At 52.5% G+C, this 12,914-nt stretch overlaps 1 protein-coding gene across 1 annotated transcript in view; it reads right to left on the minus strand.

The window, feature by feature from the left end:
• Nucleotides 1-3,559: 3,559 nt before the first annotated feature.
• The window catches only part of GPI (glucose-6-phosphate isomerase), a 24,099-nt gene continuing 14,744 nt past the window's right edge, over nt 3,560-12,914 (minus strand). Inside the window, exons 10-18 of the mRNA XM_025854327.2 lie at nt 6,604-6,664; nt 6,138-6,181; nt 5,874-6,026; nt 5,444-5,573; nt 5,240-5,316; nt 4,276-4,404; nt 3,976-4,051; nt 3,824-3,890; nt 3,560-3,712 (exon numbers count right to left, since the gene is read on the minus strand). Of these exons, the coding sequence (XP_025710112.1) occupies nt 3,577-3,712; nt 3,824-3,890; nt 3,976-4,051; nt 4,276-4,404; nt 5,240-5,316; nt 5,444-5,573; nt 5,874-6,026; nt 6,138-6,181; nt 6,604-6,664 (873 nt within the window). The 3' untranslated portion in view covers nt 3,560-3,576. The remainder of the gene's footprint in view (nt 3,713-3,823; nt 3,891-3,975; nt 4,052-4,275; nt 4,405-5,239; nt 5,317-5,443; nt 5,574-5,873; nt 6,027-6,137; nt 6,182-6,603; nt 6,665-12,914) is intronic.

Consider the following 12,914-nt stretch of genomic DNA (forward strand, 5'->3'; position numbering starts at 1 on the left):
ATAAGAAGGTGCGTTTTTCTGTATGTAAATTATACCTCAACCTGATTTTTTAAAAAATGCAGATTTCGGGGCGCCTGGGTGGCTCAGTCGTTGAGCGTCTGCCTTCGGCTCAGGTCATGATCCCGGGGTCCTGGGATCGAGCCCCGCATCGGGCTCCCTGCTCTGCGGGAGGCCTGCTTCTCCCTCTCCCCTTCCCCCTGCTTGTGTTCCCTCTCTCGCTGTCTCTCTCTGTGGTCCGATAAATAAAATCTTAAAAAAAAAAAATGCAGATTTCAAAGGCACTCTCGCAGTCTTCATACTATAGTGTGGAAAGGTACTATAGTGTGCAAAGGAAGTATATGTTTTCAAGGACTGACACCTTCAAGCAGGATATAAATGCCTCATGATGTTTGGCTCCAGCCCCAGCACAGACCTGGAGATGAAACCAGTTTGCTACTGGTTTATCACTGCCAATCTGCTTTAAAAGCTTTAGAAGGCACTGTGAAGTCTGACCTTGGTGTTCATTTCAGGTCTAGCCAAAGAGGCTGGATGAGTTGGCAGATACTTGTTATTTTAGCTATGTTTCCCAAAATATGTATTTTTGGTTATGGCAAAAAGAAACAAACTTCAAAACTGGTATTCTTGCTACCACAGCAGGACACCTTCCAGCAGTTACTGAGCTTTCTCCATCATCAGTCACCGGTTTATATAACACTACTGACTACAACCACTTGATCAAACTGTGATCACAGATGAAGGCTTATTACTTAAGATGAATTTTCAAGATGTTAATTGCTGCCCCATTCTGGAATTCCAGAGACAATATAACATCAAATTTGAAACTGATGTTATTGGGGCACCTGGGTGACTCAGTCGTTGGGCGCCTGCCTTCGGCTTAGGTCATGATCCCAGGGTCCTGGGATCGAGCCCCACATCGGGCTCCCTGCTCTGCGGGAAGCCTGCTTCTCCCTCTCCCATTCCCCCTGCTTGTGTTCCCTCTCTTGCTGTGTCTGTCAAATAAAAATCTTAAAAAGAAAAAAAGAAACTGACGTTATTGTGGGGTCCTTGGAACAGTGTTAACAGAAAGGTCTTGGCATGTGTGAGATTTGAAGCATTCCACTTAATGATTTTATAGGGTTTGGACTTCCCTGGCAGTCACACAAATCAAGTTGATAGTATTTATGTATGCGTGTATTCTCTGTCCCCAAGGTGGGGCTTGAACTCATGACCCAGAGATCAAGCGTCGCGTGCTCCAGTGACCTAGCCAGCAAGGTGCTCCCAGTTTGTGTTTATTTGAGCAAGTACAGTATGAAGACTTTGAAGGCTGCTTGAATCTCACTGTAGAGTTCTTCATGACAGTTAATTTTACCAACTTAACTGGGCTAGGAGGTGCCCAGATAGCTGGTAAAACATTATTTCTGGGATTGTCTGTGAGGGTGTTTCCAAAAAAGAATAGCATTTGCATCAGTAGACTGAGTAAAGATCTGCCCTCACCGGTGTGAGTGGGCATCACCCAGTCTGTTGAGGGCCCTAAGAGAACAAAAAGGTAGAGGAAGGGTGAATTCTCTTTCTTCTTCAGCTGGGACATCCATCTTCTCCTGCCCTCAGACTGAAACCTACCTGCCCTGGTTTCCCTGGTTCTCCAGCTTGTGGTAAACAGCATATTGTGGGACTTCTCAGCCTCCATAATCAGGTTTGCCAATTCTTGTAATACATCTCCTCACATATATCTGCATCCTACTGGTGATATTTCTCTGGAGAACCCTAAATAATACACTGTTCAAGAACTCACAATCACTGGTAGCCATAGGACAAGGGGAAGCCACAAGGGAGGACACTGGTGGTGGGGGGGGGGGAGGAGAGCAAGGCAGGGCCAAGGGACATGTGGCCATCTTAACTGACATGTGCAAGTTCCTTCTGCATAAAGCATGACAGGAGACTTGACGGCTGGCCTAGAGGAGCAGTAGTCCCACTCCTAAGAGATCCTTCATGTGAAGCCAAGTTAGCCTGAGGGGCTCTGCCACCTAGAATTTTTCTCTCTACAGACTTTTTTTTTGTGTGTGCTTGCTCTCTTGTAATAGAGATGCCTCTGATGGGAAAAGACCTTCCCATTTCATCAGTTATGTTAAGAAAGCAGGTGGGTTGGGATGCCTGAGTGGCACAGTCAGTTAAGCATCTGACTCTTGGTTTTGGCTCAGGTTGCGATCTCAGGGTTATGAAGTCAAGTCCTGCGTTGGGCTCCGTGCTCAGCACAGAGTCTGCTTGAGTCTCTCTCCCTCCCTCCTGCTCTCTCTCTCAAATAAACAAATCTTAAAAAAAAAAAAAAAAAACACAAAAAAACTAAAGGAGGTCGGTTACCAGGAGCCTCAACAGAGCCTGACTGTCAAAAAACATCTTTACATCACCTCTACCGAAGTGGGAAGTGGGCATTCACTTTTGGAATTTAAAAAAAGCAAAACAAACAATAGAGAAATGCTAACAATTTCTGAGTATCATTTTAAGCAGACATTTGCACCTGTATGGTCACTTTCTGTAAGTAGGACATTCCTCCCTTTGAACCTCCATGGGTGCAGTTTGCCTTCTCCTTATGGGAGCAAAAAATACAAATCCTGGCTTTTCTTGTCTTGAGGACGGCACATGACCAAGCCAGAGTACAACCCATAAGTGGGCGACCCAGGAGAGAATGGGGTGAAGGCAGCTGTGACGACAGGGTCGGGGACAGCAGGGCTTTGTGAAAGGGGAGCAGTCTTCCTGTCCAAATTCTGTATCGTGATCTAGGGTGTAGATCCTGGAAGCTCAGCCTCTAGTCTACCCGTCCATTCTGCTCATTGACTTTTTTAAATAAAATTCCCTTTCTGGGTAGTTGGCCAAAAATATTACTTGGTATCTTGAATAGAAGATAAAAGGGCGGTTTGTTCAAAATCCTTTTTTTCAATGTCTGTCTTATAAAAGGAAAGCAGTACCTGAGCATCTGGCCGGAAGATGAGCGTCACCCTTGACCCAGACTGGGTATTCACCCAAAATAGACAATCTAATGCAGCTTTTTAGAACTATCCGGTGAACAAAAGTATGCAATTCCTCCAAAGTCACAGAGGTAAGGAGTGAACAAAGGAGAAGGAATTTGCTTACAGAAGCCAAGTTGCCCCCGTGACACTGTGCCCCAACCCCCTCCTCCACTCTCTTCTCAAGGGACCGTCCTCCACTCTGGACCTACTCACCACTTGCAGCCAAGCCTCAATCAAGCAAGGCACATCACTCCTACTGAGCACCTAACTCCTGTGTGTAGCACCACTTCTGGAGATGAGAAGAGGCTGAGCCTACAACCTCCTTTGTGGCATCTTTATTTTTCTATCTGGTACATGAACAAAGTGAACATGGTCAGAAAAATCAGCTGCACCGAAACACTTCAGCCGGTTGTAAAACAGAGGGCACGTGGACGTGGAAGGGCGGGGTGGCAATTCCAGACTAGCTTCCCCCAAAGGGCTTATGCTTCAAGCCCGCAACCAGAGGCTGCTCTGGGCAGGACTGTGCAGTGCATCTCTGGGGAGGAGCGACAAGAAGGACCAGTCACAACAGGGACTGCAGCCGGGCATGAGTTTATTGGCTTCTGGCCTCACGCTCCTGCTTGATGAAGTTGATGAGCCCATTGGTGGAAGAGTCGTGAGAGGTCACTGGGCTACTGCCGTCAAGCTCAGGCTCGATTTTCTTGGCCAGCTGCTTTCCCAGCTCCACCCTGCCAGGACAAGGAGAAAGATGGTTAAGAGGATGTTCCAGCATCACGAGTGAAATCCACAAGCCAACCCACAGGCATTCCCTCCCCTCCCCTTGAGGAGCAGCAACTCACCCCCACTGGTCAAAGCTGTTGATGTCCCAGATGATACCCTGAACGAAGATCTTGTGCTCGTACATGGCTGTAGGGGTGGCAGATGGGGCACATTAGGGCTCGACCGGCTTTATCCAACCTACCCCAGGCCAGGACCTTCCCCGCTCACTCACCAATCAAGGCTCCCAGAATGAATGGTGTGAGCTTGGTGAACACAATAGAGTTGGTTGGCCGATTTCCTTCAAAGACCTTTAGAAAACACCCAGGAATGTCCCCCGGTTAGTCATCACCCCCAAATCCTCAGAAGGGATGTGCACCCTACCCCAGAGGCTGGGATATGCCTATCTGTAAGGACAGTCCCTCCTACTGGGTAGGACAAGCCAGGCACGCCATGAATCCCTACCCAGACCCCACAACTTTATCCTTCTGACTCCAGGATGCCAGCCAAAGCCCACTTCAGGAGAGGTGCTGACCTTGTGTGGCAACAGCTTCTCCAAGGCCTCTGGACTCTTCCCTGCGGCCTGCAGCTCCTTCCGGGCCTCCTCTGTTGACTTCCCCTTCATCAGGGCCTCAGTCTGGGCCAAAAAGTTGGCCAGGAGGATCTGACAAGAGAGATACCCGGTTCCACTTGGAAGTCCTGTCTGAGCTTCAGGCAGAGGGGCAAGACTGCCTGGCACTTCCCAGGTGGGGTTAGTCCCAGCCCCCAATGTAGAGCTCAAATGGAGCGAGGCGGGGATGGGAGGGCACATCGGACAACACAGCAAAGTAAGTGACAACAACAACTGCCCTTTAAGGGATACGCATGACTTGCCAAGGACCCTGCTAAGAACTTAGCGATATTTATCTTTTTTTTTATTTTTTTTAAGATTTATTTATTTATTTGAGAGAGAGAGACAGGGAATCCCAAACCGATTCCCAGCTGAGCATGGAGCCTGACTCGAGGTTCCATCTCACGACCCTGAAATCATGACCCAAGCCAAAACCAAGAGTCAGATGCTCAACCATATCTATCTTACGGTCTTCCCATCTGCTGCTGTGGTAAGCACCATCTTGGCTCCATGACCTTTGCCCCCTCCCTGCTGTTACATCTGTGTGGGTTACGTTACATGGCAAAGGAGATCTTACAGATGGAATGAAGGTAACAGACCTTGAGACAGGGATAGGTGGGCCCAATGTAATCACGTGGGCCCTTTGAAGTAGAAGACGAAGACAAATGAATTGGTCAGAGAGATGCAACAGAAGGGGCAGGACAGAATCGAGGCTGGAGCGGGACTCATCCCACCACTGCCGGGTCTGAGATGGAGGGCACCACAGGCTAAGGTGGCTTCTTGAAGCTGAGAGACTTAATATAACTGCCAACTAATCCATCAGCTTCTAAGCAGCCTGGGTGAAGGTGAGCCTAAGAAAGCGTGAGGAGAGGCAGGAGAAGGCTCTTACCTTGTGATGCAAACCCTTCCTTATCGGGTGCTGGGTCTGGACTGGGATGAGGAAGTCACAAGGTATCATCTTGGTGCCTGTAAAGGGCACAATGGTCACCCAAGTGCCTACCCCAGCCCATGGGAGCCACCCGAGGGAGAAGTCTCTGCTGGTGGGCCTTCCATGTCCACAGCAGCACCCGTGCCCAGGCCAGAGGGGCCCTACCTTGGTGGATGAGCTGGTAGAAGGCATGCTGGCCATTGGTCCCTGGCTCCCCCCACACAATGGGGCCCGTCTGGTGGTCCACACGAGTGCCGGACTTGGTGATGTACTTCCCGTTGGACTCCATGTCACCCTGGAACAGGGACAGAAACCCAGCCCTCTAGCTGAAGGTCTTGCTTTTCTTCATGAACTGTGCCCAAATCCTGCCTGGGATGTAGCACGCATACCTGCCCTGCCTTGTGTGGTGTCCATAGGCAGGACCCTCACCTGTGAGGTCAAACTTGGCTAACACTCATCAAACGGACCCTGGTGACAGGGATTCACCCTGAGATTAGAACAGGAGTGGGCCTTGGCTGCGCCCAAGGGCAGTGGGGGGAGAAAGCTGCTGGAGGGGCAGGAACCTGACCCCAAGGCCTGGCCTGGCAGCTGGTACCTGCTGGAAGTAGGCCGCAAAGCGGTGTAGATACTGGTCATAGGGCAGCATGGCCTGCGTCTCACACCCGAAGCAGTTGATGTACCAGACACCCAGCAGAGCCAGCAGGACGGGGGCATTCTTCTCCAGGGGCGTCGTACGGAAGTGCTGGTCCTGAAACCAGAGCAGGTGGGTGGGAGCTGAGCAGCTGCCCCGGAGGGAAGCACGGAGGGAGCTGGACCAACCAAATGTCTCTGGCAGAGAACACAAGCCTCAGCTACTTACCATCCAGTGGGCCCCCGAGAGCAGCTGCTCGAAGTTGTCAAATCCTGCGACACAAAAGCAGCGTCAACAGAAATGGTCATGCCCAGTGCCCTTGTGGCAGTGGACACAGCTTCTTTTTGCAACCAAGGAAAAGCTGACGGTGACGTGCAGCCAGAAGAAACAGGACCTGGGAAGACCTGGGCCTATAGAAAGCCTCTCTAACCGGAGTCAGCCTTGAGCGCAAAGGCCAGTCTAACTTCACCTACCACAGGAAACGACGGGACAGCAGGTGTGAGGGGCAGAGAGAAAGGCCAAACTGCAAACACCAGAGAAAAGTCAGGCCTGCCCTCCTGACCCGAAAGAAATGTTCCAGCCAAAGGGACAGAAGCCAGTGGCCTGTGGGGTCAGAAAGGTGTTCAGGGACATGAGACCCCCATCCCTAACCGAGACTACAACATGGTCTCCCAAGACTAAGACACAAACTCACCCACATGCAGTGCAATGGAGAGTCCAATGGCTGACCACAGCGAGTAGCGTCCTCCTACCCACTAGGAGAGACAGGAAAACGTGCTGAAGAAGGGTTGGCACACCCCGCCCCCCACCCTCCTGCCACAAAACTTGCCCCCTGAGAGCAATGCTCTTCCACAGGTGCAGCATGGAGGGCCTGGGCCCAACCCACCTCTGGGAAGCAAGACAGCAGGCCAGGCGCTGGCAACTCTTTGTGCTGACCAACAGAGCAGACTACGTGGGACTGGTCAGAGCCACAAGACTCAACTGAAGACCTTACCATGGCTGGCCCTGTCTCCTCAGACACAGATAGACCCAGTACCTCATACTTGCACCAGGCCCGGCCTCCTCCTCATACAGGCAGACCCAGCGCCTCATACCCGCGCCAGGCCCAGGCTCCTCCTCTGACAGACAGACCCAGCGCCTCATACCTGCGCCAGACCCCACCTCCTCCTCAGACAGACAGACCCAGCGCCTCATACCTGCGCCATGCCCAGGCTCCTCCTCTGACAGACAGACAGACCCAGCGCCTCATACCTGCGCCAGACGCCACCGCCCCCTCAGACAGACAGACCCAGCGCCTCGTACTTGCGCCAGGCCCCACCTCCTCCTCAGACAGACAGACCCAGCGTCTCATACCTGCGCCAGGCCCAGGCTCCTCCTCAGACAGACAGACCCAGCGCCTCATACCTGCACCAGGCCCAGGATCCTCCTCAGACAGACAGACCCAGCGCCTCATACCTGCACCAGGCCCAGGATCCTCCTCAGACACAGACCCAGCGCCTCATACCTGGTACCAGGCCCAGTTTCTTCAGACAGAGACCCAGTGCCTCATACCTGTGCCAGGACTGGTTTCCTCAGAAACAGACCCAGTGCTTCATACCTGGCACCAGGCCCCACTTCCTCAGACACCAACAGACCAGCATCTCATACCTTGCCAGGTCCAGCCCCCTCAGACACTGATAGATCCAGTGCTTCATACCTGTGCCCAAGCGTCTTCAATACTGACAGACCCAGTACCTCATACCTGTGTTTGGTTGTGCCTCGTAGGACACTAACAGAACCGAAGCCTCATACTTGCACCAGGCCCCACTTCCTCAGACACGGACAGACCTAGTACCTCATACCTAAATCCAGCCTTTCTAAAAACTGAAAGACCCAGCATCTTGTACCTGCAACTAGCCCACCTACCTGGATGCTAACAGGTAAGAATCTAGCTGTGCCTGGCCTGGCCTCCTTGGGCAGTGATAGACCCAGCACCTCATACCTGTGCCAGGCCCTGTATCCTCAGATTATCGACCCAATGCCCCATACTTGTGCCCAAGCACACCTCCTCAAACAAGAAAAGATCCAGCACCTTCTACCTGGGTCTTAGCCCTGCCTCCTCAGATACCAATAAACCTGGGTTTGGCCTTGCCCCAGGCAGACCCAATGCCTCCCGGGACAGTGACAGTGACAGGCCCAGGGCTCATACCTGATGAATCTCAGCCTCAGCCCCAAGACCTACCTAGTCACGCTTGCAGACTTCACTCTGTATCACCTAAATCCTCAGAGATCCATTCACATCCTTCTAACAGCTTTTTATGGAGCACCTACCACATTCCCAGCACAGGCAACAGAAGCAGCCCATGGGGGCTCCCCAGAGACATAAATAATCATGCCAATAATGAAATACAAGTGCTTGGGAGAATGGAAATACAGCAGTGAAATCAATTATAAAAGGAATCTGAGGAGTGCTTGAGCTTGGATCTAAAGAATGAGCAGGCATTACCCAGGAAAGCACTGACGGGGGAGAAGCATTCCAGCAGCCAGTATAGCCTATGCAAAGGTCCTGTAGCAAGAGCAGCCTTTCTCAACGGTGAGAGAATTAAGCCCCACAGAAAATACTTTCAGGGTGCCTCGGTGGCTCAGTCGTTAAGCATCTGCCTTCAGCTCAGGTCACGATCCCGGGGTCCTGGGATCGAGCCCCACGTTGGGCTCCTTGCTCAGCGGAAAGCCTGCTTCTCCCTCTCCCACTCCCCCTGCTTTTGTTCCCTCTTTCCCTCTCTTGCTGTGTCTCTCTCTGTCAAATAAATAAAATCTTCAACAACAACAACAAAAATACTTTCTATGACTTCACTTCTCAATTCTCCCAAGGATGGTCCAAGGCTAGTACCCTCCTAGAAGCAAGGAAGAGATGCTAATTCATGATATCCATTGGATGTCTTGGGGCATGAGGGCTTAATTCTCTACCAGAAGCCTGTTTAGACAGGTTGGGCAAAGAGGAACCACAGCACATTCCTAGATGTGGGAATCTAGGAATGTGTGGAGGGTTGAAGCCGAGAGGCAATGCTGGAGGATGAAGCAGGGATCCCCAGTGGTCATCAGGAACACGATTCTACCCTGGATGGGGAAGGCAGAGGACTGATTCAAGAGCTTCAATCAAACAGGATGAGTTGAAAGAACGAGAGAATTAAGTGTGGCCCAGAGGTTTCTGGCTTGGGTAATGAGATGAATGGTGGGGCCCTTCACCTGGAAAGAGTCCAGGTTTGGGGGAACCTTACCAGACAAGACACAGTCCCAGGAGCCACACCATGCCTGACACAGGCTCTCAGATCTCACTGAACAGACTCAGTTCTAGAAACTGGACTGCCAAGATGTTGATTTTGGCTGCCCCAGGTCATCAGACCTCACTTTTGGGAGCCCAGCAATGCCAGCGTCTGATTTGAGCCTCTGACCCCTCCGCCTACAGACAACGATCTCTAGAATTCACTTTACCCGCGGTGGCCCTTTCAGATTGCACCTCACAGATGTAGCTCATCAGTTCGGCATTCTGTGCCTCCTCTGCTCTGGCCCCAGACCTCACTTGATCTAACCAGTTATAATCTACTTTTTTCCCACCTGAGTAACTCAGACCCTATGCCAATCAGGCCCCAATGCTACAGACCACACCTTGGCCTGGCTATAGATCCTCAGGCAATACCATGAGCTCTGCCCGTCATGCCTGACCAGGGTACTGAGAACAGGAGTTCTGGCTCAAGGCATTCTATACGTCCTACGGATCCTAAGGGTTCCTGAGACCGCCCCAGGCCGACCTGGGTACACATGCCCACGACGACTCTGGCTTTCCCTTGAGGAGAGCCCTTACCTGATCCCACCACCAAGGATCCCACCTACACCTGACCCACGTTCTCAGGCCTCACCAGCCACACCAGTTATGCATTCCTGGGCTAGAGCATGCCTACTCATTTCATCTAACAAGCCCAGGGATGCCACTTGTCCCTGAACCCAGGCGACAAGAACCCATCTAAGATCACATTTATATACCTCTGTCCATGTGACTCTACATCCATGGACTCGAGACAAAGCCAACACGGATGGATGGATACAATGGCTTTGTCTACGAGGTCAGCTCTGCCTACCTGGGTCCTCCTCCAGCACACATACTGCAGGGTCATCCCCTGTCGGAGCCAGGCTCCACGCAGCTGCACGGATGCACCCGGCTCCACAGATCCAAGTCTGTGCCTGATCCTGACTCCTCACATCTCAACCGACAGACCTAGGTCCACCTTCCTAAGCCCACCTCAGACTCCTCACACCTTCCTGAGAGACCCAGCTCTCTCTAAACAGGCCTGACCTCAACTCCCCCAGGCCTAACTTGAAAAAACTGGCTCTCTATCCTTATCTGACTTGGCTCTTCACATCTCGCAGACAGATCCAAAGCTAACCACCGCTGTTTGACCTGGCACCAACACCTCACTGACGAGCCTCAGCTCATCAGATACAAGAATCTCTGCAGACCTATGCTCTAGAGAACCCCCCAACCCCGTGAGACGTGGTTCTCCCTCCCTGTGAGTAACCCGTGCTCTCCAAGCCTCCCCTCTAACTTTAAGACCTGGGTCAGCACCCCTGAGACAGAACCACGTTCCAAGGACTTCACCAACGAGACCCACGTAGATAACTCTGGCTCCAAAGTCTGTGCTTGAGAGAGCCAAGTCCACCTACTGACGTCTAACTTAGGTCTCGCAGACCTCTGAGCCCCATGGTGGTCTGCCTACCTAAAGACTGTGGGACTCACCTATGGCCACTCCACCCACCCAGGTTTAACCTTCCTTCTTCAGGCCTCCCCACAAAGATCCCAAGGTGCATACCCTTGCCTGAATCCAACACCTGAAAGTCAATCTACCTACCTCACTGACCTCCTCAGACCACACCTGGCAGGCCAACCCTGCCTATCTATGCTGGACCTTAGTTCCTCAGTTCAGCCCCCAACTCTTCAGGCCTCCTCAAGACATTACACTTGGCTGATGGGCTTTGCCCTCCTGCTTCTGACCCTGGCTCCTTAGACCACATCTGTCAGGCCAGCTCTACCGACCTGTGCTTGACCCTGGGTCCCGAGACCACACCTGGCAGGGTGGTTCGGCCAACCGTACATGCCTGTGGCTCCTAACACCGCGGCTCCTGGGCCGGCTCTCCCGACCTGCACAGGACCCCGGCTCCTTATACTGTACCCAGCAGGCCAGTTCGCCCACCCGTGTTTGGCCCTGGCGCTTCAGGCCACACCTGGTGGGCCAGTTCTGCCTACCTGTGCTCCACCTTGGCTCCTCAGACCACAGCTGGTGGGCCAGTTCTACTTACCTATGCTTGACCCTGGTCCTTAGACCGTACCTACAGGGCCACTTCTACTTACCGGTGCTTGACCCTGGGTGCTCAGACCACACCTGGCTGGCCATATCTACCTACCTGTCTCTGACCCCAGCTCCTCTAACCCTATCTGGTGGGCCAGCTCTGCCTACCTGTGCTTGACCTTGGCTCCTCAGACCTCAACCAGCAAGCCAAATCTGCCTACCTGTGCTTGACCCCAGTTCCCCAGACTTCACCTGATAGGCTGGTTCAACCTACCTACGCTCAACCGTGGCTCCTCAGACTGTACCTAGTAGTCCAGTTCTACCTACCTGTGCTTGACCCTGGCTCCTCAGACACTGCCTGGCAGGCCGGATCTGCCTACCTGTGCTTGACCTTGGCTCCTCAGGCTTCACTTGACAGACCAGTTCTACCCACCTGTGCTTGACCCTGGATCCTCAGGCCTCACCAGCAAGCCAGATCTGCCTACCTGTTTGACCCCAGTTCCTCAGACTTTACCAGTTCTAGATCAGTTCTACCTACCTGGGCTTGACCCTGGTTCCTCAGACATCACTTAGCAAGCCAAATCTGCCTACCTTTCCTTGATTCCACCTCCTCAGACTTCACCTGAAAGACTAGTTCTACCTACCTGTGCTTGACCCTGGCTCCTCATACCATACCTGGTGGGCCAGTTCTACCTACCTGTGCTTGACCCTGGTTCCTCACACCTCACCTAACAAGCCGAATCTGCCTACCTGTGCTTGATTCCACTTCCTGAGACTTCACCTGATAGGCTAGTTCTACCTACCTGTGCTTGACCTTGGCCCCTCAGATCATACCTGGCAGTCCAGTTCTACCTACCTGTGCTTGACCTTGGTTCTTTAGACCTCACCTGGCAGGCCAGTTCCACCTACCTGTGCTTGACCTTGGTTCTTTAGACCTCACCTGGCAGGCCAGTTCCACCTACCTGTGCTTGACCCTAGCTCCTGAGACTGTACCTGGTGGGTCAGTTCTACCTACCTGGGCTTGAACCTGGTTCCTCACACCTCACCTAGCAAGCCAAATCTGCCTACCTGGACTTGAACCTGGTTCCTCACACCTCACCTAGCAAGCCAAATCTGCCTACCTGTGCTTGATTCCACTTCCTCAGACTTCACCTGATAGGCTAGTTCTACCTACCTTTGCTTGACCTTGGTTCTTCAGACCTCACCTAACAGGCCAGTTCTACCTACCTGTGCTTGACCTTGGCTCTTCAGACCATACCTGGTGAGCCAGTTCTACCTACCTGTGCTTGATCTTGGCTCCTCAGACCTCACCTGGCAGGCCAGTTCTACCTTCCTGTGCTTGACCCTGGCTCATCAGACCTTCCTGGCAGGACAACTCTGCCTACCTGTGCTTGACCTTGGTTCTTCAGACCTCACCTGGTGAGCCAGTTCTGCCTACCTGTGCTTGGCCCCAGCTCCTCACACCTCACCTGGTGGGCCAGTTCTGCCTACCTGTGCTGGACCTTGGCTCCTCCAACCATACCTGGCAGGCCAGGTCTACTGACTTGTACTTGACCTTGGCTCTTCAGACTTTATCTGGTGAGCCAGTTCTACCTACCTGTGCTTGACCCTAGTTCCTCAGACCATACCTGGTGGGACAGTTCTACCTACCTGTGCTTGACCCTGGCTCCTCAGACCTTACCCA

Source organism: Callorhinus ursinus, unplaced genomic scaffold (genome assembly GCF_003265705.2).
Source record: "Callorhinus ursinus isolate GAN/ISIS: 27379988/994484 unplaced genomic scaffold, GSC_fseal_2.0 scaffold61, whole genome shotgun sequence".
In the NCBI taxonomy this organism is placed as follows: domain Eukaryota; kingdom Metazoa; phylum Chordata; class Mammalia; order Carnivora; family Otariidae; genus Callorhinus; species Callorhinus ursinus.